The following is a 27769-nucleotide window of genomic DNA, read 5'->3' as shown; positions in this document are numbered from 1 at the left end:
ACAGCAGTTGTCAGACAACTGACAAAATAAAAGTTTTACCAGAGGACATTCGCTCAAAACAAGCTGAGACTTCTAAATTTGGGTGAAATATAAGATCACATCTGTTTTCAGCTGTACAAACCAAAATCATTTTGAGATGGGAAGAAACACAGATTTCCATTTTTACATTTTATATCCTCCTTTTTGTCAACTTAATATTATGAAAAACCATTAATCTAAAATAAATGATTTGGTTTGAAAACTTTAAAAGGTTCATATGGACGTGTGGATTCATCATTCCTGTTTGAAGGGGTTTCCTGTGGCTGAGCTTGATCTCTGCATCTGATCTTTGAAATCTTTGATTCCTGAAAGGAGCTCTTTGAAGCTGAAAAGATTCACTTTGCTGTCATTCTGAATACCTTAACCCTTTAGTACCATATCAAAGCAATTTTGGAAAAAGTTTTCTTCTAATTCTTTACAAAGTGCAGCAGCAACATGTTATAGCTGCTTTGCCAACATGAATGTCATGAATTTTTTTATCTCATGTTTTATCATGTTTAAGTTCAGCTCTCATTGCTTCTACGTTCCCTTTTCTTTAGGAATGTTGTCTTTGTGAAAATAAAAATCTTTATAGTAAATCCAATTTAAAATAGAAGATTTGCACTCTTAAAAATCGAAATGAGATTGGACTCTAATGGTCGGTAGTGAACGAAGGAACAGAAGGAAATAAATGATACAGTACTGAATGTTGTAGTGAGCCCACACTTGAATTCAGAAAGGAATGGAAAGTAAGATTTAGTGACAGAATGGGTACAGAGGCGAGAAAGGGAAAGAGAGAGGCCTGAATAATAGATGGATGCTTGAATTGGAGGGACAGTAGGCAAAGAAAGAGGGGATGTCAGCTGAAGAAATGTGATAAGATGGCCTCCCTTTTTGACTGCTGTTCCCCTGAGGACAACAACCTGAGACCTGGACTTGTGTGGATGTCTCTGTATTCAAACTAAGTTGTTTTGTTTCAACTTTCTTCCATTTAACTTTTTGAATTTATTTCAGTAGAGAGAGTGAAATAACGCATCTTTATGGATTGTCTCTCATAAAGGTGTGATTCGCCATGTGGGGGATGCGCTGAAAGACCACGCCTCCAAGTCAAGAGGGAAGATCTGCACCATTGGTATTGCTCCATGGGGCATCGTAGAGAACCAGGAGGATCTTGTTGGCAAAGATGTAAGCCCTTTCTTGGAAATACACATCTCTGATAGTCAGATGTGTATTTTTCATAGTAGATGTCAACACATTTTCAAAATGTCTGCCTTATCTTTTGATAATTTTTCAAAGAACCTCATTATCTTTCACAGACTATTAGTTATTCTCTGTAGGGATTTACCATTTCTGATGATGAGATTATTGGATACGCACAGTGTGCTTAACAGCTGGCAGCGGTCCGTGACACCCCAGAGCTCCTGCTGACTCATCAAATCTCAGGAGCAGCACTAGATTAGAGTTCAACTTTCATCAAGAGGGGGCTGCACTCTGCCGCACAGAACAAGCCTGAAACATTTAATGTAGACGGCTGAAGTGAAATGATTTAGTCAGAAGGGGAGTGTCCTCTTACTTGGTTTGATCGCTTAATGCAGCTTCAATGACGGGGTGTTGTGGGGCAGCCATGTTCTCTCCAAATTTCAGAAGAGCTTTTGACTTGTAGGCCACATGGGGTTCAAAAATTTGACCGAAGGGCCCAGACCAGAAGTAGATCCTTGGAATATTTTGGTAACTTATTTCATAGGAGAAAGAAATAACATGAAATCTGGTCAAAAACATGCTTTAATTTTGACTTAAAATTTACAAAAACAGAACATTTTGGAGTTTTTTACTTCAAAACTGTGGCTTTTGTCCTCATTTTAGTGTGAATTGCACCAATATGTTGATGCCCCTCAGGGGAAACACACATTTAGAGAACTGATGCATTCATGTGGTGTTGGAATGATCAGAAAAATAACTGTTCAACTCACTGGAGGTGTCTATCCCTGGTCTAAAATCCTCAGTTAAAAATGTCCTTTTTTTAAAAAACTGTTTTCTAGCAGTAAAAGGTTCTCTTCCTGACCAGGTGGTGCGTCCATACCAGACCATGTCCAACCCTATGAGCAAGTTGACGGTGCTGAACAGTCTCCATTCACACTTCATCCTGGCAGACAACGGCACCACAGGAAAGTACGGCGCTGAAGTCAAGCTGCGGCGACAACTAGAAAAGCATATCTCCTTGCAAAAGATCAACACCCGTGAGTGAAGTCACAACAACATGAACTGAACCACAACGGCTAGATTAAATGTTGCTTTTAAATAGAATCATGTAACACTTTTGTTCAAAAACACAACTGAGATTTAATTTAATTGAGTCTTTTTTATTATTATTTCTACAAAAAGAGTAAACTTAGCTTCACCGGCTAAATTTAGATCATATTCTGTCACTTGATGTATTTTCAAACCTTTGAGTGTAACTTCTTCATGAGCTGAAGAAGCATCAAAAGCTCTGACAAAACATGTCACTAAATGTTTCTATTAAAGAAAATATTTATGAATATTTTATTTGTAACATGACAATTTGTCTGTAGACATCTTTACAATACGGCACATTTAACTCACTGTGGCTAAGAAAACATGTCTGATCCTGCACCACCTAAAACCTTTGATGCACCAAAAATATTCAATAAATTGGTGCATTCCTTTCAAATGATACCATTTTACTATTATTACTTTACAGATAATCATTTATAAATGTATAATTTGTTACTTTTTTATTTGTTTAAAAACAGCACTGTCAGATAATGTTGGTTTTATTGAGAGAACTTGTATTGGGGGTCACGGCTGACTTGGTGTATCCTTCTTTTGCTGTTGTTGCACTTCTCTTTTTTTTTATTTCCTTTAGGCGTGAGGGAAAGGAGAGCAAACTCCTAAACGTCAAAGATGATTTAATGTGGTGAAACCCTCCCAGAATCATGAGGCAGGTTAAACTAAAGGCACTATATGATTCAAAGCTCCCTGTGTCAACATTGTTTTGGTTCACTGTTAGAAATGTCACTCACGTTTGCTGATAGTGACACTAAAGGAAAAGCTGTGTTGCTTCTAGCAGGTTATTCATAAAACTTTAAACATTTAAAATTTCGGAGCAGTCTTCTGCTGGAAAAAGATTCTCTTTTCCTCACCTTACTGTGACATATGGACTTCCCTTTGTCATCCTATGCCTGGAATCATATAAAAGGGGCTGGGAAGGCAAAGGGATGCTCAGCTGTCATACAAGCACCAAAAATAGCATTTTTGTGTGGATCACGTTGTCATTGTGTTTTAGAAAGCAAAGTGAGAATTAGGATTTACAAGTTCACATGAAAAAAAATATGGTGAGTTTTTTCTGTTCTGTGACAGATGCATATTTTAAAGACCAGTTAATCAAACCTTTTGTTTAGAGGTTTCTAAGATCTCTGTGGTAACCAATTCCTGCAATCAGGTTGAAAAATAAATACGTTGGAAACATATATTGTGAAATTAGAGGAACTACTTGTGTAGGTACTTGAGGAGTATGACTAATTTCCGCTCCTTGGGCTTTGTCCTCTGTGGAGAGGTTTTTTTCCACAATCAACAATCATTTTTTCCAAGGTAATTAAGACAGTAAAAAAAAAAGTTGATTTATCACAAAAACGTTGCTGTACATTGCTCACCTCTGAAGGGTTTCTAGAACAGGACAACTTCTTGATTCGATTACCTGTGCATGGCCAATTGTAGGTTTCATCAATTTTCTTCACAGCAGGGTCCCCCGCTGTCTTCCAAGTGTGGCTTGACAAGCTGCCAGAAAGTGGGCTATGAAGTAAATGGAGAGGAAATAATGCAGTCAAGTTTGTTCAGCATGCAGATCGTGGACTATATATAACCAGCAGATTTTTTTTGAGTACAAATGTTCTTCTTAAGATACACGTATGCTACATAAACACGCTGAAAAAAGTGTGGTGGCTTCATGTGTGTAATCTCCCCCTGTGGTATTTCTGCAACATCTGGGTAATACTGTATCTAATCCTACTGTGCCTGTTTGTAAATTCCCATGAAAAAGCAATCAATATGCGTCTGCCAAATAAGCTGTGACAATCAAATTGGCTCCACAGTATTTAAATAAAGGAATCAATAGCATAGTCTGCAGTTGTCTCATGGGCTCAACTGACTTTTTTTCTTTAAAAATGTGTGTTTTAATCTTCAAAACTGTGATGTTTTACTGTAGCAATGCTCCTGGTTGATATGCTGTGGTCAGCTGATGCTTTTAGTCCTTTTTCACTCTCCATGTTTTCTTCTGAAGGTGTGGGAGCAGCATTGGTACCTTTCAAAAGTCATCACCATTGCCCAGTTGTGCAGTTCCTAAAGCCTTTAACTCTATTTAGGGGGAGTGATTTAGTTTTGATTTCTCTGTAACTTTTGGCTTTGTAGCTTATTCAGCTCAAAAGTGGACGAAAATACCAACTGACTGGGTGTAAACAATGTTAATGTCAGCTGATGAACAAAACTAGCCTGATTGCCCCGCCTGAAATTTGGTCTATTTTAAAATCATTCCCAGTAGTCTTTTGCTTGTGCCAAAATAAAATGTTGCTTTCTAGGACATAGTGTCTGCAGAGCAGCAGTAGTTTATTAGGAATGTGCCTCTTAGTTGTTGTCAAGACTGTTAGCACTCAGTGATCCCAATCCCTCTTCCCATCATCCATCTGTTTGCATGCTCTCCCTCTAGCTTACAGCCCCTCAAACTCCCAAACTCACATTACATTTGTGCCAAATGCCAGCTTGAACGATGTGCCTGCAGCTCTTCACCCCCATAGGAAATGAGTCAAATGTAAAAAACTAATTTTGCTCACCCATATGATAACTGATGGAACTAAATAGATAGAAGTAAATGCAAATGAATCTATTTTACAGCTGTACATGTGCTCTCCTTATCCCATTTAATAAACTGAATATAAACAGACACTGTGTAGCATCTAAATTTATGGATGAAGAAGCTTAATGCAACTTTTTGCACCGATCAACACCATGTGCTGAACCACTTTGCAGCTCCTCTGACACGTCTCATGTTTGGGCTATCACGCCTTCTCTTCAACCACTTGCTTCACAAAGATGATAATGGAAAGACTCTCAGACAGCAGTGAGAATGTGAGGAAAAAACTGAAAGTGGGAAATGAAGGACAATCATTCTTATGAAGGGTCTTTATCCTGCTATTCTTAAGCCTCTCAGAGTAAACTAAATCCATATATAAAATCATAGGTGACCTTTGGCCCATCCATCCATCCATCCATCTTCTTGACCGCTGTGTCCCTTTCGGGGTCGCGGGGGCGCCGGAGCCTATCCCGGCTACTGAAGGGCGAAGGCGGGGTACACCCTGGACAGGTCGCCAGTCTGTCTCAGGGCCTCAATCACACACACATCCACTCTCACATTCACACCTAGGGGCAATTTAGAGTCACCAATTAACCTATGAAGCATGTTTTTGGACGGTGGGAGGAAGCCGGAGTCCCCGGTGAAAACCCACGCATGCACGGGGAGAACATGCAAACTCCACACAGAAAGGTCCCAGCCGGGATTTGAACCGGGGCCTTCTCGCTGTGAGGCAAGAGCGCTAACCACTGTGCCACCGTGCAGCCCACCTTTGGCCCAATAAGAGCAAATTATTTGTGAAATGTGAGTTTTTTTTTTTCCGTTGGCTCTTTTACTACTCGGAAGTCAGAATAACCAATTCGGAGGCTCCGTCAGTGCAAACTGAATGCAAACAAATGTACAGAACATTTAGACAAATTCTTCCAAAAACAAAGTAATGACAATAATAATAATATTATTCTAATGCAGAATAATTACAGTGGGTGAAATATAAGTAAAAAAATAAAGAAATAAGTTAAAAAAAGGCAATAATTGGAAAAATTAAACAAGAGAAAATAAATTGGTCAATTCGATGGAAGGCACAAATGTGTATAGTATGCTTTGGTGGTATGGATCCTTTTGATAGTGCAATAAAAAAATGATGTAATTTAGTCATACAACCAAAAAAATAGAATAAGTTTTTCTAATGCTGCATTTGTGTGATAAAACTTGTTTTGAAATAGTAGTAAATTCACAATATTTTCTATATTTTTATTATCAGAGCTAAAACAAGTAATCGTATGTTCAAAATTTCAGCACAGACTCTTCCTGGAAGGGGCTGTTCCCACTTTGTGACATTCCAATATGAGGACTAGCTCGTTTTCATGGATTGGGAGGGGCTGGTGCTCAGAGGACAGGCTTTTAGAGGAATGCTCAGAAATGCTTCACTGGAGCAAAATACCACTTCGGGGTTGTTTTTTTGTGAGGAGTTACAATACACTTAAAAGCTCAGATAAGCTGATTTTGCATAATATAGGTCCTTAAATGTCCAAAGAAATGATGATACAGGTGAGAATGCAGAAGGTTTTACCTTAAGCTCACTAACTGGAAAAACCATGAAGAATTATTCATAAAATGCTTACTAAATGACCTAAAAATGCTGAAAAAATAAAACAATGTAACCCTTTGCATTAGGCTGTATTCATTGTTTTCCATTGTTAAAGATCAAGCGTTCAGAAATGAGCGGTTCACCTTGAAGTTGTCCCCCTCATATCACTGGAAATTACACGGAATATTAAATTAGCTACAGAAATATAAAGGAATGTGCACATACCTGTAGGCGCAGCTGTAACCTTCCCTGATCCCCTTTTTCCCTCAGAAGTTTCATTAATCACAAAACATATAAAAGACAAAAACCAGACGAGGTAATTGAATCTAGTAGTAATAAGTCCATCCATTTCATGTAAGCCATTGCATACCGACCTCTAGTGTGTAACGACGCTCACAGGAGAATCATAGTAAAGCAGACACACAATGGAAGTCTATATGTTTGAACCATAAGAGCAGCATAAAATGCTGAGAAAACTCACTGATTGAAAATCAAGTTTTGAGTTTTTAACATGTTTTTGTAGCATTTTTCTCATGTCCATGTACATCTTCGTTTTCCTCATCTGAGCTGGCAACTAACAGGAGAGACTGTAAACAAAGGGATGATGGGAAATGAGGTGATTAGTCCCGCCCACAACTCAGGAGTGAATTTCCAATGAAAAACAGTTTTATTTTTATAAAGATTTCTTCTTGTAATCAAAATTAAAAGACCACTGGGAATACTTAAGTATTAAGTAAGAAAATGATTGAAGTGGAACTTAGATGGTGACAATATTATTTCTGATTTAGCCTCTAAATATTAATTATTTTAATGTTTAGACTTCTGTAGGTTCTGCTTTGTGAATGGAGGTGTTTTATGTTTTTCAAACTTAAAATGTCCCTGCGCAGCCAAATCTGGTGCTTGAATACAAGTGAGTGGAATCATTCAGCATTCCCTGAAGTCACGGGAGGTTTAGGTGGGTTCATGTGTAAACTGATACAAAACACGAGGTCAAAATTATAACAAATGAGCTGCCAGACAGTTTAGCTCTGTAGTGGAGCGATAACAGAGTTGGAAACAAGACTTGGTCTTGGTACGATTCCAGGGTGAAGATGTGTTTTGGTGACAGCGTGTTTTGTGGCGTGGAAAGAATCTGAGGGCAGGATCGGCGCTGTGCTAACTGGAAATGTGACAGAAGTTCTCAGGGAAGAAAACTGTTGTTGATGGTCTCAACAGCATCTAAATAAAAAAATAGTTGTGTTCTTTTTGTTGTAGTTTTCCCTCTGATGTGCTTCCTCACTTATTGTTTCCTCACATCTCTGGTAATCAGAGTTAATGATCTGCTTTTTCTGCTTGATATCATTACTCTGCTATAAAGCAATAACACAAGCAGCACTTTAATGCTGAAGATGCATGAGAGAGAGCGCTTTACCACTCTTATGCTCTTCGATGCCTTCTAATCAAGATGCTGGACTCCTCAAAAGGTCAACACATAAATCTTAGGAGACATAATATAATGAATGTATTATTTAATGTAAGGTCTTTAGAGAAAACCCTGTACAAACTAGGAGAAGGGTTGCTTTTGTAACAACAGCCCTAACACAGGGAGGAGTGATACACTTCAGTGGACTTAATTTGCCAGTCTACCCTCCACCTTAGACTTGAGCGGAGATGCAATAGGCCCAGGGGTGAAATCATCTTTTATCTCAATAGAAAAAGAACAGTAACATTCACGCGCTGATAGAAGACAAATGCACATGAACTGTACTGCAGCACACCTACTTCAGCTATGCTGATACTAATGTGATGTAGACAAAGGCAGTAGAGTAGAAATTAGCATGCACCCACAAACACACACACTGGATGAGTCACTACTTGTGCCTTTAATTAGTGTCATTTAAGTATGTTATGTGTGTCTTATCTCATCCCTTCTTATTCCTGATGTTTGTCAGTACTACAACCGCCAAACACGTTTAGAAAAAAGACAAATCGTGGCCTCAACCAAGCTCTGTTTTTATTTAACACATTAAACCTGTATATCCTGGATAGATTGGTTTCTCACCTCACACATTTATCTAATATTTGCTATTAAATACATCTGTCATTCTTTGAGATCCACATTTAGTCCAGTTGATTAAAAAAAAAAAAAAACTACAAGAAAATTAGCAGATCTCTTTGCAAATAAGACATTCGTAAAATCTGTGTGATGCCACAGCGCCTCAGGAGCAATCAGCATTACACAATAAAGCCTGTCCTCTTTACTAATACGCTTAAAAAAAGAATCTTTTGTAAATGCTTGAAGAATTGTGGCTATTACTCTGTAGATGATTCCAGATAACATGCATTTATTACTTCTAAGAGAAATTCTGATCCTGTATGAAAGATGATGCAATTTGCACTTTAATGAGGAAGCTTTGCGTTCCTCGGGGAATAAAATGAGAACGAAAAGAGTGTTTTTTAAATTGGCCTCCTGTACATTAGTGAGATACTCTTTGTGACCTTAAAATCAGACAATAAGAAATCTACTTAAAATTCAAAAAGAAATGCAAGGACATATTTCTTCAAAAGATTTAATGAATATGTTTAACACTATATGATAAATGCTATCCATTTTTGAATAGTTTATCTAAGTGTAGGTCACTGAAATAACCCATGTGTTTCTGAATGTAGCTTAGGCTAAAATGCAGCGATTTAAATCATTAAATGACATGAAATAAACAAGCATATTTAAGGAATTCTGTCGGATAGGTGTTCCTAATAAAGTGGCTGATCATGTATATTGTAATCACTGTAGGTTAAAGGAAATTCATTGCAGGCTTGGAAATACCAACAAAAAAGGGAAAATTGATTTTTTTTTTTTTTCAAAAAATATGTAGAGAAGGTTCATCCTTTATCTTGAATCATTTGGTTGACTTCCTCATGTCGCAGCGATATGAAGTAGATGAAGTCGTTTTATTATGTCTAAATCAGTTTCTTTCTTCTTTATAAGCATTTAACAGGAAAAAACAAGGTTATCACAAGTGATTCTATTTATCTGATCCAGGCATAATTAACGTGACAAATTATTTTCACAAGCAGAGGCAGTAAATATGAGCTGCCATTGCTGACTATGTTAACGCCTAGATCCATCTGCTGCTGGCACTGTGCTGACTTTTCAAGTTTTTCATTGTCAAAAATATGAAGACAATGTGACTTTTTTCTTTAATTTATTATTATCAGATTTCAACCTTAACAAAAATGTAGTTGCTTCACAAATACAGAGTTTTTGAATTCTTTTCATTTCCCTAGAGATGCAGTATTGGAAAAAAATGTGCAAAAAAACAAAAAAAAAAACAAATCTACAGGTTTTTTTTGTTGTTGTTCTCCACAAGTTGTCACTATTGTAAAAACATCTTGATGTAGTTTTTTTTTTTTTTTTTCTCGTAATCTATGGTGGTGCTGTAAGGCATCTTGAATGGAATAAAGCTCTAGTGAAATGCTAATCATATTACTAAATACCTGCATTTGCATTATAGTTTGTACAATGACCCTAATAGTGAGTTTTGGTCCCGGGTCTGGGTTTCCCTGTGCCGGTACCCAGCCCGGATAAAATACAGGGCTGTGTCAGGAAGGCCACCTGGTGGAAAAACCCTGACAACAGATACCAAAAGGTGAACAACACACTGAAATTATAATTGATTTAAAATATCGTATTTTTGGAGTTTAAGATTTGAACTCTATATGACAATATATGTATTTTCATATATGATTTATGATTTAAGAAACTTTGATTTGTCCTAATAATTTCACAAGAACTAATAATTTTTTGTATTAAACAATTATTTTTAAAGGGATTTAAATATGTTTGACATAATAAAACACACAAAAAATGTTTGTTGTATAATTATTTGGGCGAATATGCATTTATATTTGTGTTGGAGGGTATGCAGACATACAGGCAGAATTTTCCCTCCCAATTAGCCATGGCACAGCTGTGTTCCCCCCTCCTCATCTGTGCTATGCTGAGTTTCAGTTGAACAATAATCTACTTTATATACCGCCACATTTCCTGCTAAGCTCATCAGTCATCAATATCAACGTTTGTCTTGTCACAGCTGCACCCTCACACATGTGTGAACTCCCCAACACAGCAATCTGAAAATAAAAATTAGAGGAATCTGACATTAAATGTCATTAATCTGCTGTGAGGCTTTTTTTCCCCCTGAAATGGGCAAGGCCCCTAAAATATTCTCCTTATGTAACTGTCCCTGATGCAGGGCCACACAAGGCTGTGCGAGGCATGCTCTATCGGTGGGTGTGATCCCTAATATGTGCACAGGCTTGTGATAGAGAGAGTGTGTGGGCATGCACTTGTATGTGCATGTGCAGTTGTGTTTTTTTTAACGGATAGTGCTCTCTGTGCTGTGAATTATGCAGACCAGGATGGGGGAGCAGTGCATGGAGGACGAGGCAGCTACACAGCTTTTGAATTAGATGAGTTAAAAGACCCCACATAATCCACAACCACGTGAGCCAGAGAAGAGGAACATGGATAAGTGTGGAGTGGCTATGAAAAAAATAAAAGCTGAAGGGTGTGAGAGAAAGCCCGGTGTGATGGGGGATGATTTAGGAAGGCGGGGAACACTAGAACTATGGGATTTAAGGGATTGACGTTGGTTTACAGGGATGTTCAGTGATATTTGGATAGAAAAATACACACAAAATATTAGACCCTAGAAAAAAAAAAATAAGATTTAGCATCAACTTAAAAAAACATATCACATCCTGACTTTATATATTATTTAGACATTAAAGCTTTTGTTTTTTGCACAGACATTTTACAAAAAAACTGTACAAATACTGAAATATTTTCAAACAGAACAGCCTAACACACTTGAAGAATAACACCAAATTATTTTGCATTATTTTCTGAGAAAAATGACCAAATTATGATAGTATAATTTTCCATCAGTCAAATTTGTAGGTCATACCAACAAAAAAATACAAAAGAAAAACTGAACAGTTTGACTGTTTCTTGAAATAGATTTTTAATTGACATTTTTGTCCCTCTGATGTTTTTTTTTTCTTGTTTACATAATACAATTATTACATTTTGACAGCTATGTGCACAAAATAATCATTTTTAATTCTACTTTTATACATTTTTTGCTTGAAGGCAGTCTTCACTCATTCATTTCCATGCAGCTTGTATTTATTGTGATATTTGTATCATCTAGTTCAAGGATGAGGTGGCATAAATTGAAAATCCTGCACCTTCTCTTCTAAAAGACTTTAAGGTCATCCTACAGTCACTGTTGTTGTTTGTTGCTTCTTTGAAAACTTTAATAACCGGTTCTGCAACACTTTGGAGATAAATGCAATTTTAGTCTTAAACTAACTAGGAAATATGGTCAAGATTTTTTTTCTTTTTTACACTGCGTCTATACATTTAATAAGAAGAATATTGGATTCCAATTTTTTTAAAGTAATCACCATAACATTCACATACTGACCTTTAAGAAGTCGTGACTTCTCTTTAACTGTGGTGTTTGGGAAACTTTCATGGACAACAGATTTATGTAAAAGCAGAACGGAAAAAAGTTATAGCTCGCTGCGGTGCAATCAGCTGAATGAGCAGTGACTGAGTGGGGAGTATGGTGAGCAGTGCTTGAAAAGAAATGTGGGTATATTCTGGGAAGTCTCATTATAAGGCAGTGGGCATACCCTTTAGCTAAATCACTAACACTGAGCTTTTCTGAAAAAAAAAAAAAAAAAAAATTGGAAAAAAGTCACTTTCTTGACTAAAAATAAGCTTGACAGTGAATGACTTGAATATATGGTTTACTTAAAATAGCACAAATAATTAAAAATATATATATATTTAGCTTTAAAGAACATACAATCCATTGTGCCACAATAATGTTTGCTTCCTTTGATTTGGTTTTCCTTTTCCTCCTCTCTCAACGTACAGGTATCGGTCAAGGTGTGCCAGTAGTGGCTCTCATAGTAGAGGGCGGCCCGAATGTGATCTCCATCGTGCTGGAGTACCTCCGGGACACTCCTCCAGTCCCTGTGGTGGTGTGTGATGGCAGTGGAAGAGCTTCAGACATCTTGGCTTTTGGACACAAATACTCTGAAGAAGGAGGGTATGTCTTGTCACACCCAGACCCCTCATATACCTTCATACTGAATTGTGATTACAGCTGCTTCTGCAAACAATGTTAAATTGAGTTATGCTGAATAATTATTTTCTTGGACATTTTTTTCTACTTCTTCCTTTACAGGATAATTAATGAGTCTCTAAGAGACCAGTTGCTGGTGACCATCCAGAAGACTTTCACCTACAGCCGCACACAGGCCCAACATCTGTTCATCATTCTCATGGAGTGCATGAAAAAGAAGGAGCTGGTTAGTCATTCTGCTGAACAAACACACATTTTACGCATGAGCGCGTAAGGAAAACCCCTCATTATACAAATAATTACAACGCTTTATACATATGTGGAGGAGCATAATTCACTAAAAAAAAGTAGAATATGAGCTAATTAGCTATTTATGAATTAGAAAAAATGAAAGTACTGACAACAATGAATATTTCAGAAATATCAACATTTGTGCTGAAGAAGAAGGAAGCAAAAGAGAAAAATACTATAGTGTAAAATACATCTGTCAAATGAAAATTTCTTCTCATGAAACTTTAATTGAAGCAGTTATTACACCATATTTTATGCATGCATTTTAGAGTGGATGTCAGTTTCATTTATATGGCATGTGGGAGCAACTGCCCCCCACCTTGTGCCAAGTGTTTAAGCAATGTCCTGTAAAGTTATGAAGCAATTTAGTCAGCCATATCCCTCTGTCCGCGGGAGGATCTCAAAACTAAATACTAAAGTTCTGGTTTCTTAAAAGGATGTGTATTTGCAGAGTGATTTAGTCTGTTTTCTAGCAGACTAAGATGTTTGTTCTATTTCGCTCTGGGCTGCAAGAGCAAAGCAATGTCATGTATTTCTTCTGTCCCAGGTGTTTCTGTCCACATCACCTTGGACAAACTTTTCTCTCTCATCTTTTAAGTATGGATAACACAGAAAAGGGTATTTGAGGGTGTGACCTAACCTGGATTATCAGCTTTCTTTGTTTCCTTGTCAACCACATATAGCAACAATGAATCTTTTTCCTCTGTCTCAAAAGTGGGTTTCTGCTGTTCTTTACTCCACAGATGACAACAGTTTTCAGCGACTGGTGACACATGCTTCTTCTGTTATATCGTCATATTTTTATGCTTAATTCATGATGTGTGTTACAGAGGTAGGACCTTAAAAAAACTTCACTGCAGTTTTACCCCTTAACTTATTACTAGTTTAAGGACTATCCAAGTTGTACTCAGCGGCCGTCCACCCAACAGTGGATGGATGGATTAGAACATAGACGTTTTTGTTCTTCCCTTCTTGGAGAACCAAACGACTTTTTCTGTTATCAGTCTTTGAATCAAACTTTTACTTTTTATATTTTAGTTCTTTATTTTTTTATTTCTGGCTTAGGAGCAAATAATTCTTTTCAGTCTACACTTAGTTTCTTTTGTTTTTATATTGGTTTCTTCTATCCAGTAAGACAAGAAATGATGCCTGAAGCCTTCCTTTACTTTTAATATTAATTCGGTAAAACATAATTTCAAAGTCTTATTTTCAATGATTGACTTTTAATGTTCTTTTATTTATTATTTTTTTTTCCACGAGATCATGTATTGATCACATAAACCAATTTAACAAAATATGCAAACCTGGAAGCTTTTTCTCTTCACAGCTACACTTTGAATGTTGCTTGGATTTGTTTTTAAAAGTTATGTTTATTCATAAGCTGGGAAAATTCATTTTTATTCAAAACATGAATTTCTTAATTTTTGCATGTTTAAGTAAGCAGAAAATAAAAAGGCTAAACAAATGTTGTTTATTATATTCATATAATGAATTATATTCATTCATTATATTCATATTTAGCAGCTAGTTGTACCACATCTGCAAATTTTCATTTTGAATAATTTTTCCTTTTGTTTTTGCTTCACATGGGTTTTGTGAAATGATTTGATTCACCCTTTTTTTTCCATCCTACTATTTAATATTAAATTAAAATGATTTTTCCATAAACTTTAGTTTTTAAAATAAATAGCAAATTGTCAAAACTTTTTACAGCTTTTTATTTTAAAGTTATCCATTTAAACTACTTTTTGTTCCTTTTTTTCTACTAAAAAACACTTTCACACCACTGATTTTCTCAATCCACAGTGTTCCGTTTTCGTCTAAAAAGTGTTTTTGTCACCTTTGGACACATTTTCACTCTGACAGATACCTAAAAGCTAACTTGAGGTTAAGTGTCTTGCTCAAGGGCACGTCGACATGCAAGTATGGATTTGGGAGAAGTAACTCAGTGGGTGAAGGGTCATTTGCTGATCGGACACTTTTTCATTACCAGCCTTGACAGCTTAGATGTTGATGTACCCTTGGACAACACGTTGTTTCGGGTCCTTCTTTGTCAGCCCACAGAAGATCCCATAGGGACTAAAAAAGAGATGTAGAGTAAAAAGATCAAACTAATAATTTCTTGTACAAAAGTGATCTCTTTTGGTGAGGATGGGTGGCAAAAGACTTGCAGAATTTAGCAGATCTTCACAACTATAGAAATATTTGTCAAAATCTATTTTTTTGTTTACATAAATGTTGATAAAATTACTTTGCCAAAATGTATCATGTGGTTGAGTTTTTTTTAGGAAAAAACTTTTTTTCATCTGATAATTTAAAAAAGTTATATAAATCTATTCAAAACTGCTATTTTGACACAATTCAGTGTAAGTTTAACTCTGTGTGCAGTTTATTTGAATTTTAAAGGTCCTCCCAAACCTATTAGATGTTTTTGGTTGTTTTTTTTTTTTTGGTAAATCTATAGCTCCATTTAAAATAATGTGAAGTCTGTCCACCTATCAGAGGTCAGGAGAGATGAGGGGAACTGAACTAGTTGAGCTGGCATGTAAAACTGAGACTAGCAGCCAGACCAAACATTAGCCTTTTTATGAGCAGATCTGGATTTTTATTGGGTTGTAAAAAAGTTTTTTTTTTAGCTGAAAGAGTTTGTCTATAAAGTCTGATGGCACAGAACTCTCGAGAGGGAAATGGACTTTACCAGAAGATTACAGTATTTTTCAAAATGTTTTCTAGATTATAACAGAAACACCAAAGGTAAGAGAGTAATTTGATTTTGTTCATCATTTCTAGCTGTTTTGCTGGCTCAAAATGACCAAACATTAGCTCTATATCTATGGAACACCAAAAGTCCCAGGGGAATCATGACTTTTCTTTTTTGTTTTCTTGGATTATGTTTATTAATTTAAGCTGTTTTTAGGTCAAAACGATTAATACAAACACATTTGTGGGAGGATTAAAAAATATATTGCAATGACTACATGGGGTGGCCGTAGTGCAGAGGTCAACCTCTACAGCTTCAATTCCACCATTGCCTTGGGTAGGACACTGAACTCTTCATTGTTCCTGGTTATAGGTTGGTGCCAGTGTTTGGCAGTGGAGCTTCCATCAATGTGTTAATGCTTGAATAGGATTGCGAGTGTAAAGCACTTTGAGCCTACAATGGAGTAAACAATCAGTAAATAAGGACACACCATTTACTATGATAAGAATATTGACTTTAGCCGGTTATCTGTCATTTATTGTGACATTTTGGGTGGTTTGTTAACATATTTGGACCTATAGAAGTGAGTTTACACGTTGCATATTATCAGTGTGGTCACTTTTTTCACAACATCCACATTTATTTTTTACTACTCTTCCCCATAACTTGCTGAGTTTTTGACCCACAGAAATAAAACTAGAACTTCATACTTTTTAAAATCTATGGAATAATGTCTTTCAAACCATGCTTGTGTTACTGAAATCATTGCTTGAGAATTTAATGTATCAGTGTTACAGCCCTAAAGCTGAGTTTCTCCCTGTTATTTTAGGATGCTGCATAGGATTAAACTTTGGAAAGCAGTTCAAAAGTTGTTCTGAGTTTATTAAATTAGCATCGCCCCCGCCCATAGGGCTTTGGTGAGCAAGTTGAAAGCTTAAGTACAGTCCAGATGTTTTTCAGAACAGTAACGTCTAATTGGATGGCAGTGGGTGAACACAAATCCTTTCCCTTTACTGACTGCTGCTTCTTTCACAGATCACTACAGCGAATCATTAACGACTATTTAAGCATCCTCTGCATCCTCTCTACTCTCAAAACAACTGTCCCCTTTGACTTTATTCACAACTTCCATCTTTGGTTTTTCTCTTGGCTTCCTGCCCGGAAAATTTAACTTACTTCAGTTCCCTGATCCTTATTCTAAAGATTGTTTTTGCATCTGGTCCTTTCTTTTTCTCCTAAACTTCTAACATGAACCGCCCAACCAAATGTTTTAGAACCTATCCATCTTTCTTTACCATTTCTACCTCCCTGCCTCTATTTTTTTCAATGTTATCTATAAGTCATGCACCATCACTGCTTTTACACAACTTGTACATTATTATTTTTGCTGACACACATCCCATGTGACACCTCCCATCAACCTGCTTGCAGAAACGTCTTCAATTATTATTATTTTTTTCTGTTCTGCTCCTCTTTGGTCTGGACTGTTGACCCAAATAAGAAAAGAAAATCCTTTACTTCCATCACCTCTGCTCCCTTTAACCTTCCTGTTCCACTTTCATTCCTCTCATTCACACATATTTACCCTTTCTCACTGCCGCTGACCTTCATTTTTCTTGTTTTCAGAGCAAACCCCCACCTCTCTGGACTTTTAGTCCCCCTTTCCAAGCTCTCACCACAGAAAACAATGTCATCTGCAGTCCCTTGAGAATCCTGCCTGCTGTAATACCAACTGTCATGTTGTCAATCACCACAGCAAAACAAAAAAAGGGGACTTAAAGCCGATCCTTGATGCATCCCCACTTCCTGCACCTGCAGCCCATCTCACCCGTGTCTTACTCAAACACTTCTCTGTCACTCCAGACTTCTTCAGTTCTGCAGCACTTCTGGCACATGTTAAAGTCCCACTAGTTGTCACACAGTGCAGTGTGAGAAATTTGCTCTCTTTATTTTACCCATCCCCTCAGGGGGTGGTGAGCTGCAGTCACAGCGGCACTTGGAAAACACTGGTTTAACCTCCCTTTAATACTGAATGTCCAGCAGGGAGGCATTAGGTCACATTTTTAGAGTCTTCGGTATGAACCAACAGTGGATGTGAAGTCTCCCACTGCATCACTCAGCTGGTTTATGGACTATCTCTAAAAATAAAGGCACACTGCAGCTCCTCTGTCCTTCTTTCCTTCTGGAAATATACAATTTGTAGTACGTCTGACCACATAATCATATTACTTCTGTCTTATGCCCACATGTGACCTTAGCTTTACCTCTACTACTCTGTAGCAGAGGTAAATAACTAGCCAACTTTATTTATTGTAGCTCTAATCCTCCTAATTTGTTTTTCACCATGTGGACTTTTCCTTCATTCCTTAGACATCTAGATTTTCCATCAGATTTCAATTCATTTTAATTTGATATTTTACTCAAATTTCAGCAAGTGAATTTTTAATCTCACAGTGCTTGGTTTTATGGATTTAGGTTACTGAGTTGGTAGAATACAAGTCAGGTTTGGCAAATCTTTTTCTAAAAAAATAATTACTAGCACAGATTCCCCACAGGGATGTGCACAGTTTTACAAAGAAGCACATCATCAAATACCATGATGATATCTTTTTGATAAGCCTTAAATTACATGAGGAAGAGTATTAAACTTCATCTTCAATTAGTGCAAAACATCTAAGCTGACATTAAAGACCATGAAAACCAAAGAGATGCAAATGGGCGTAAAACAACACTTTCTCACATCACTTTATCAATGGAGAACAAACAAAGTCAGTCAAGTTTTAATTAACTTTAAAAAAAAAATCTAAAATGGGAGTTCTATGTGGAATATATCAACACCAAAGCAGAAAAGACTGTACTTTCTAGAGAAATTAATGTCTTCTAATGTTTGTGACACATGATTTAATGTTTCATTAGCCTTTTATTGCATGCTCTTCAGCATTCTGCTGGATTGGTTGGCTTAACAAACGCCATGGAGACTCAAAAAAAGCCACCTGAGGGAGATAGTGACCACAGCCAGCAAAATAATAGGAATCACCTCACCTGGAATTGAAAATGTGTACACACAAACCGTTGGAGGAAAGACAAAAAAAATGATTGCTGTCAACTTACACCCACTCACATCCTCCTTCACTCTCCTGCCATCTGGTTGCAGATTTTGCCCCCATGAGTGACACAGAACAAGACAAAGTCTTCTTTTCTTCCTATAGCAGGGAAAATCTCAAACAGCTGCAGAACTTTATAGTTATGTCAGTTGATGTGATAGTCATTAGTTGTTGTTTTCAGCTGATTGTTGAGTTTGCTGATTTTTCCTTTTGTTTTGGTAATTCAGAAAAAAACTATTGCCCAATGGGGGAACATAAAGTTCTTTCTTGTTTTGTCCTTATCCTTGTAAATTCACAGCAGATACCCATTTATTCTCTTATATGTCCCTCAACTAACTCTAAAGGATTCTTTCTGTTTTCCCATCACACTTATAGTACCTGACTACATATTTCTATCCTTGTTCTAAATCTGCTGGACGTCTTTTCTGTTTGTCTCATTTTTCCGCAATTGGTGCAAATTTGTCTCCCACTCCTTTAGTGTCAAAATTCATAAGCCATAATGAGCTCTTTGTTTGGCCATTGCTCCTCTATTTTGATCTCACACCAAATGTATTTCATTTTTTTTTTTTAATCAAGCGTCATCATTCAATTAGTGATGTTCAAAAGTACATTTTCCAGTTTTATATTGTGTTTCGTTTTTAGCATTTCCTTTAGATTTCTTAAAAAATACTTTTTTTTCCCCAAAACATTTAATTTTTGTTCCATTTCCTTTTGTTGAAACTGTGTTTTGTTTTCTGGGATTTTGCTTTGATTTTTAAAATGTAATGTTTTTGTATTTTGTTTTTGCGTTGAGTGATTTGGAGTGATTTGCACATTTTTTGTCTGGTTTCCTCATTCATCTCATTGTCTTACTTCTTCTTAGCTAATTTTCTTTTTTCTCTTCCTTTTTTCTTTTTAAATGTGACACACCTCATCCTCCTGTTCCTGTCTCTGATTACCTCAGCTGCAGTCATCAAGCCCTTTCAGATCACACAGAGACGAATACAACTCTTCCCTGAAAGCTGCACTCTTTTCATCTTTAGCTTGTACCACCTCTCCTCTGCCTTTCTGGTTGTGCCGTCCACCATGCAGCTACCCTCTCCCCAAACACAACTTTGAAGCTGCAGATTTCTTTAAGATTACAGGATCTGCACAAGGCATGATCAAGGCGTGTGCTCCACTGCCCCACACACACATTCATAGACAAACATTTTCCTTTGTTCTGTGATTATATAAGATGATCATTTATCCGTGAATACAGTTTGACCTTTATGAGTCTCTGCTTGAGAGCACAAACATGAAACTGATCATTTTAAAGCCAAACTCTCAAACACACTGTTGAGGGAAAACATCTTTAAGTAATACAATACCATGTGTGTAACATTAATTATATGCATCCAAAATATTTTGCATGAAAAATAAACCAAAAATAAATATATTTCAAGAAATACTAACTCAATAACAACATCATCTTGAATCATTCATACATGCAAAGATTTTCATGACAAAATACAACTTGAAAAACAAATGGACCATTGTTGGGTTGTCCACCGATGCTTCTGACTATGAAATTTACAATCATTTACGGAAGTATATGATTGTGAAATCATTTTTATGGATTTCGCGCGGCGGAGGCGGCCAGTTTCAATGTTGAGTCAATGGAACAGACGCATCATAAGGCGATCTAAAGTCCCACGGTGTGATTTGAACTAAGGTCTGCCAGCAGCTTGATTTCAGCGACAAGGTGCGAATCAGCCGGCGTGGCCAAAATGTTAATATTTAAAGTTTGACAGGGCGCTGCTTCGCATCTGCCAATCAGGAACTCAGCTTCGGGCATGTGATGTTTTCAGGGACTGCAGCGGAGCTCTCTCACTCCATGTGCCTGCAGACAGAGTGTCACTGCGGGCCGCAGCCGCTGCCGACTCTGGCCTCATCCAGACATTAAAAAAAGACAGGGAAAAAGGTCCCCTTACTTTATTTTTTCCTCCTTGGGTTAATACAGGAATGTGAGCCTTCAAGCTCAGCCACAGAGACACAGAAACACCGAGGAAGCGGCTGTCATACAGACACAACCCCCTGTATCGGAAAAATCTATAAATAATAATCATAAAAACCCAAACATGGAGACATAATTACAGATGTTTGTAGAATTCTTCACAATAAATAAACCTTATTTATTTCCCAACATCCTTTGTGTCTTCCATACATTCTAACTGAGATTTCCACGGACACCGTTCATTATAGCAATCATCCTAAATGCATTAGTTGGTTGATCTTCCTACATGCAGCTGCACCGTCAAACTCAGGAACACATCTTTTGACAGGCAATACGCGACGAAAGAGGGGAGGGGCACACAAATTTGTTGCACAAATCGCGTTGGGTGTGAAAGCACATTAAGGACCCACACTGCAGGCGAACCCTGATGTGCACCAGTCCTGCACCCTTCCAACTGAAACATTCAGCTGCTTTGTTTTAGAACACTCATCTAAAATATTTGCTCCTTTTCTGGCAGAAAAGTTTAAGCTTATATTCCTTCATGACGACTGATTGATAAGCATCTTAATACATCTTAATAAAAGTTTTTCAGTGACTTATTTACTTCAACAGAGTAAAATTTTCTCTCTACATATCAAAATTAGGCAAATTATCTTGCTCCTATATTCCTGTTTTAAGATTTGTTCCACCTGCAACACAGTTGGTACCTTTCACTAAAGTCACAGCCTGTTTTCTCTGCCAAATACGTTCAAAGAGACTTTTTTGGTTTAATTAAACGAGTGGTGACTGTTATCCCCCAGCTGTTGTTCCTTTTTAAAGAAGAAGCACAGGATGGTTGTTTTAGCATTTCAGAAGCTGCCCTAAATAATTGAAAAGAATCCTCCTTATATGTTTAATTCAGATGAAATATTGAGGAGGAACCACCAGCCCACAGTGTCCTTCCCTTTCCTGACAAGAGAAACTAAGATCAAGTGGGAGGAAGCAGAGAAGAAAGCGACTTAAATAGACAATAGAATGGAGGAATGCAGTGAAAGTGGGATGAGCAGAAGAGAAATGAAGGGAGAAGCTTCAGCGTGGAGTTGAAGTCTCCAACAGAGACACAAGGAGGGAGGCAGTTTATTATCAGCAGGGGTGGTTATCACTTTACTGAAAGGGGAAATGAATTTTCTCTCATTTCACTGCTCTGGTTTTGCTGAAGATTGTAATTCTGTCACTCATTCCAGAAAACAAACCCATGTTTGAATGTTTTACACCAAAAGAAAACCCTCTCCCAAAATCCTGTCATATGGGAGTTTCTTTTCCCTAATGGTTTATTTATGCCCTTTAGAACTCCAGCAGCATGTGCATGCATCCCCACATTGTTTGAATGCTTACTAACATCAGCAGGTTCTCTTCCCATTAAATTAAGATGCATGTTTTGCATTTTAATGCACACACCGTTGCGTGGAGTGCTGCTTCAGGGTCATTTGAATGCGTCACCCACACTTCTAAAGTTCAGGGAATTCTTTGATAAATTATGTTTAATCTGCCAATTTATGCCACCAGTAAAAATATTGATTTAGACGTATTCGCTTGTAAGTAGCAAAGCAGACTTCTGCTTTAGATGACGCGATAAAAATTGACACGTGAAAAGCAATCTTTTGCTCTCACCTATTGATAACTCTCCGTGGGACTGTAGAGATTAGACTGGCATCATTGCAGTGCCACTGAAGACGTGTTGCTCAGCTTCCCAGCCGTACAGCTGTTGTGATAACAGGTAGCTCATTTCCAAAGGGTCACCTTGGGGCTGTGTCTGAAGGAGGCAAAGAGACAAAGAAAAGAGGGATAAGACGACAGATAAGAGGCGGGGCAAAGATGGGAAATCATTTGTGATTTTAACATAAAACCTAGAAGTTTTATTGTATTTCTAGATTGAAAGAATAATAATGAAATCACAAACATCTTGAGTGATCATCTTCCCATATTGCTCTATAATCCGTGTGTGAGCGCACGAGGGGATTTGTGTTCCAGAGAGAAACTCCTCATTCTGCTGTAATAATAACCACAAGCAACGATGGGCAAATAGCGAGAACAGAAATCTGCACTAATTGGGTGACTTTGAGCCCACACAAGAAGACGTCCTCAAAAATTGCAAGTATGAGCCCCTCCCTTCATGTCTTTGTTTGTCCCCCTGATCTTGGAAGACAATCATAGCTGTGCATGCATAAAGTTTGACCTTTAAAGTCACTTTTTTGAAATCACAGGCAACATTAAAGCCGCCATGCTTTTGCAAAAAAAAGCATTCCAAGCAAAATTCCTGTTAAAAAATATAGTTTTTGCTAATGATCTCACAATTAAAACTCATGCTTAGTGTTGCAGAACAGGCATAAAAGAAGCATTATGAGAAACTCATCAGGGTTTTGCACAAAAACTATTATAAATGTCTCTCTGGGTTCCAATTTTACCTGCTTTACATGTGCAAACATACATCCAGATTATTTTTAAATCCTGTTTTAAGGGCTTCTTGTTGCATGAACAACTTCAAACATGATGTCACCGCTGCACACATTCCTTTCAGAGGGTAAAAAGACGGCCTGTCGTCAATATTCAGAATGCAAATGATGAATGAGCCAGCTCAGCTGTTTTCTCCACAATTGAATTATTCTGGCGAGTTTGGATTGTGTGCGGAGAGACAGACGGATTGAGGGAGGGTTAAGAGCGCTGTTAACACACTGCACTGCAGCATTGCCCAGGGGAAGCGGCAACAAGCGCCGCACCAAAGCTTGCAGATTCCTGGAGCTCCACAAAGTGAAACCATTTGGGAGGGGGGGAGCGCTGCCAGGAGATGGATGGGGGGGTGTAAGGATTAGAGGAGGAGCTCATCAAGCATTCAGAACACACATTTTTCCATACACAGCTCATACAAGGTGCCCTTCACACGGCGCCCACACGAGCCTGCGCCCACAAACGTACTGTAAGCACCTGTATGTGTGCTGAGGCATGATTTAATAAACACAAGTTTATTGCTAAGCGGCTTCCCTTTTGGTCATAATTTTTCTAATATTTTTTTATTTTTTTTGGGAGGAAAATCTGATAACTGGAGCTAATGATTTCTTAGAGTAAAAGAAATGAAGATCCAAGCTTTTATCGTGTGTAAATAATTTGTTTTTACTGATACCAAAAGGAGAAAAAAAAGAATAAAACTAGCTTTAGTTATGAATGTTCCAATGGTTAAATCAAATTAATTATTTGATCAATTCATTGTTTCATTGCTTATTGTCCTTAAGACAATCCAGTTTTTTCTCCACTCTGATGAATACATAGGAAGTAATTCTAAATTCTCCATAGTGAGAATAGAAAAGTCCAATGATAAAAATTTCATTTCTTGTTTTTTTTTGTTTGTTTTGTTATTATTAGTAGTTTTTGGCATCTGAACGGCAAACACTTTTGCTCCACAAATCAAAGCTCCGCTGCATTTCTTAACTGATCAAATTCTGTAAACTACACTGATGATTTTCCGGAGAGAAAAAGCTTTTATTGTTCTCTGTAAAGAAATCTCACCTTTTCCTCAGTTGTGTTTTATGTTTTTTCCTTTCTCTCAGATAACCGTTTTCCGGATGGGCTCAGAGGGTCACCAGGATATTGACCTTGCGATCCTGACTGCGCTGCTCAAAGGTAGGTTGGAGCACATAAAGGGAGGTAATTTAGAGAGATGCTGAGCAGTCGTTTGTGGCCTGAAAGGTTGCTGGTTCGATCCTCGCTTTCTGTTGTCTCCATGATGAAGAGCCTTTGAGGAAGAGTGCTTTTGCCTCCCTTGTGCTCACTGGTGGTTCATTCATTACAAGACTGAAAAACTTCAAAGACAATCCAATCACTCGCTGTTCAAATTTAGTTGAAGGAGAGCAGAGGGTATAATTCTGGAGTCTTTCCGTTTCGATTTATAATCGAACCTTGCTCTCTATTTGTTTTCCAACTTTCAACGTAACATAAAGTTAAACAAATACATCAGTTACTCTGCAAACTTATACAAAATAGGTGATTTTCTTTAAGCCTTGGGGCTTGCAAACTGAACTATTTATAAGATGACTTCTGGCTCTTGAGGAATGAGCTAAAGTCATAGTTTAGGCCCAGATGGATTGATGCTACAGCAGTCAGGAGTTTTTTTAAAATACCCTGCAGTTAAAGACAGACTTTTGTAAGGGATCAAAGAGTCAGTGGAGCATGCTACTCTCTGATATCCTGATGCACTTCATTCTTTGGTTGGAGAAAAAGTGATGGAAAACAGCCAAAGGGGCAAATAAAGACGAAGAACACTAATTTGGAGAATTGATCAACTTATTTGATGTAGCAAGGATTAGTCTTTTTCAAAGAGGCCAAACGATTCTTTTTGGCTAACACAAGCTATACAAGTATACGCCATTTACCATTAGTACTGCATAAATCAAGTTCTAAAGATGTTTGTATCAAACCAGCTTTATGTTGAAATTACAGAAGGAATACCGAGATAACCAAGCTTGCTGCTGGTAGTGTCACCCCATGTTTGGATTATTACAAGCAAAGATTGACATCTTGGATTTAAGATATTTACTTTGTATTGTTTATGTATACTAAAATTAAGGCAATACATAGAGCAACAGCAGAAACTGTACATTCTTTAAAGTTACATCATGGTGAAGAATGTTGTAATCTCAGGATGTCTATGTTTCCATCATGAGGGCAGCAGTGGCTCAGGTGGTTGAGCAGGTCGACCAATAATTGAAGGGTCGGCAGTTCGAACCCCACTACCCCAAGTCAACTGTTGCTGTGTCCTTGGGCAAGACACTTCACCCTCCTTGCCTCTAGTGTGGCTCCACTGGTGTGTGTGAATGTCCCGGTGATGGTCAGAGGGGGTGTAGCCACGTACTGACATCAGTAGCTCACCATCACCAACTATGATTGAAGAATAAATGAATAATGAATACGTATTGTAAGCAATTTGAGCATCTGGAAAAGCACAGAAAAATCCAATCCACTAATATCATCAAATTTAATAAAAAAGTGGCTTCATCAAAATAGTGACAAACTCTAATAACATTGATTCAGGTTCATCTACCAATTTATTTAACAAGTAAGTTCTATTTTTTAGCACATGTAAAAGAAAAAAAAAGTAAATAAAAACTGAGTGTGAGCACAGTTGCTCATTAACTTTGTGGCAACAATAGAAAAATAATTAGATGACACTTTAAGCCCGTGATAAGTTATGGAAACTACCACATTTGGTTTCATTTTCTTCAATAACACACAAAATAAAATAAAAACGATCATGATTTAAAATACATGCATAAAAACAGCCTGGATCTGCTATTTATATTTTCCAAATCGTACCAAAATAAAATGTCTTCCTTTAACACAGAGGTTTACACATCTCATGGTAAACAGACATATCGTGAAAGCAGGTGCATCACTTCACTCTTTTGTAATTCTCAGCTTATTTCCACAGGAATATTTTCACAGAGACAACAAAACCCTTATCCGTCTCTCTCAATAACAACATTGGAGCTCAAGATAACATAGTTAGGTTTGAAATTCCCTTATATATTCCCTCATTACCTTGAAACTAGGCAAAACTTACCAACTACGAGCCTTGCATGAGGCTGTGCATCACATGCTCTGTGCATCCATTTATTTCTCCTGCATCTATGAACGTTCTATGCGACTGGTTAAAGAGCTGCACATAGATGATGTACCGATGACAAATTCTGATCTTTAGAACTTTTTTTTACATTCATTTGATGCATTTGCCAATAAGGGAAATCAAGGAAAATTAAGTGGATTAAACTGATTTACAATATAGAATTCCAATAATACGTTTCCAACTACAATGTTCCCATACGCAATTATCCACAGACGTGCAGCAATAGGAGATCCATACTTTTGATTGATGTTTGTAGCTCGCATCGACCCAGGTCTCTCCAACTTGTTTAGGGAAAATGGCTCTCCTGCTTACATGCACACAAACACACACATACCTGCATGCACGAGAACAGAGAATTCACAAACTCATAAATGAATACAAAAAAGCATCAAGTCTTGTGGGATTGCTAAGCAGTTGGGATCTGATTGATTATCTCAGAAGATGCTTTTCCAAGAAATATTTCATTCCACAAAGAAAGAAAAGAGAAAAGAAAACACAGCTTGGAGGGGAAAGGTGGAGAGGAGAACAGTTCATGCGGCCGGTGAATCTTTTTCTGATCTGTGTCTTTGTCTTAAACTTAAGAATTATGTGATAGTACTTTCACTAAGTATGTACAGTGAAGTACAAATCACATAAAAAATCACTCAATCCAAAAATATACTAGACAGTACCACGACAATTAAAGAAAGCAAAATCACTTTACGTCAAAGAATTTTTTTGACATATAGGACAAACATGATCATCTAATGGATGATGTCCCATAGTACCTTTTACCAATTTGTTGCTTTTTTTAATTTTTAAACATTTCACTTTGATTCCTGGAAGTTACTTTTCAAATAAAAATGAAACATTTTATGAAATGTTTCATTTTTACTTTGTCTAATTTTTGAGGGGCAATTGCATTTTATTTTCTGATTTTTTTTTGTTTGTTTCTAAAATGTAATATTGTTATTTTTTAAATTGTCATTGTAATCTTTAGTATGGTTTTGCATTGAGTGATTTGTTGGTACGATTTAAACTTCAGGGTCACCGTACCTATGCATTACTGTGCGTTTGTGATTATTGACCACTATTTATCTGTCCTTCTTAGTGTTCATTTCCACATTGCAACATTATATGCAGTTAAATACTGAGTTAAAAAAAAGTAAAAAAGGATTTTAAAAAAGAAACAAAAGAAAATTTACATTCATTCAGGGAACTCTTATCAAAAAGGAAAAGCAACAAGCGCACTGAGGGATGATGTAGAAGTGAGCATTGCTTAAGGGCACTTCATTCAGTATGTGCCTTAAAGATGTGGTGTGACTCAGCAGCCTTCATATTGACTGACAACTTCTCCATCTGAGAGGTAAATAACATTTATTGGTCCACACCACCGGGACTGTATTACATGCAAGTTTGACTGCACTGTCAAGCATTTAAAGGTTCCCATGTGAAGTTT

General features: G+C 37.2%; 1 protein-coding gene across 15 annotated transcripts in view; it reads left to right on the top strand.

Annotated features, from left to right (window-relative positions):
* trpm3 (transient receptor potential cation channel, subfamily M, member 3) overlaps positions 1 to 27769 on the top strand; it is a 142174-nt gene that overhangs the window by 77984 nt on the left and 36421 nt on the right. For all 15 annotated transcript variants that reach the window (XM_024275146.2, XM_024275142.2, XM_024275139.2 and 12 more), the window contains exons 5-9: positions 1079 to 1203; positions 2084 to 2255; positions 12397 to 12571; positions 12710 to 12833; positions 24260 to 24332. In XM_024275146.2, coding sequence (XP_024130914.2) covers positions 1079 to 1203; positions 2084 to 2255; positions 12397 to 12571; positions 12710 to 12833; positions 24260 to 24332 — 669 coding nt within the window. The remainder of the gene's footprint in view (positions 1 to 1078; positions 1204 to 2083; positions 2256 to 12396; positions 12572 to 12709; positions 12834 to 24259; positions 24333 to 27769) is intronic.

This window comes from Oryzias melastigma, linkage group LG9 (assembly GCF_002922805.2).
Source record: "Oryzias melastigma strain HK-1 linkage group LG9, ASM292280v2, whole genome shotgun sequence".
In the NCBI taxonomy this organism is placed as follows: domain Eukaryota; kingdom Metazoa; phylum Chordata; class Actinopteri; order Beloniformes; family Adrianichthyidae; genus Oryzias; species Oryzias melastigma.
This window is presented reverse-complemented; position numbering and strand designations above follow the sequence as displayed.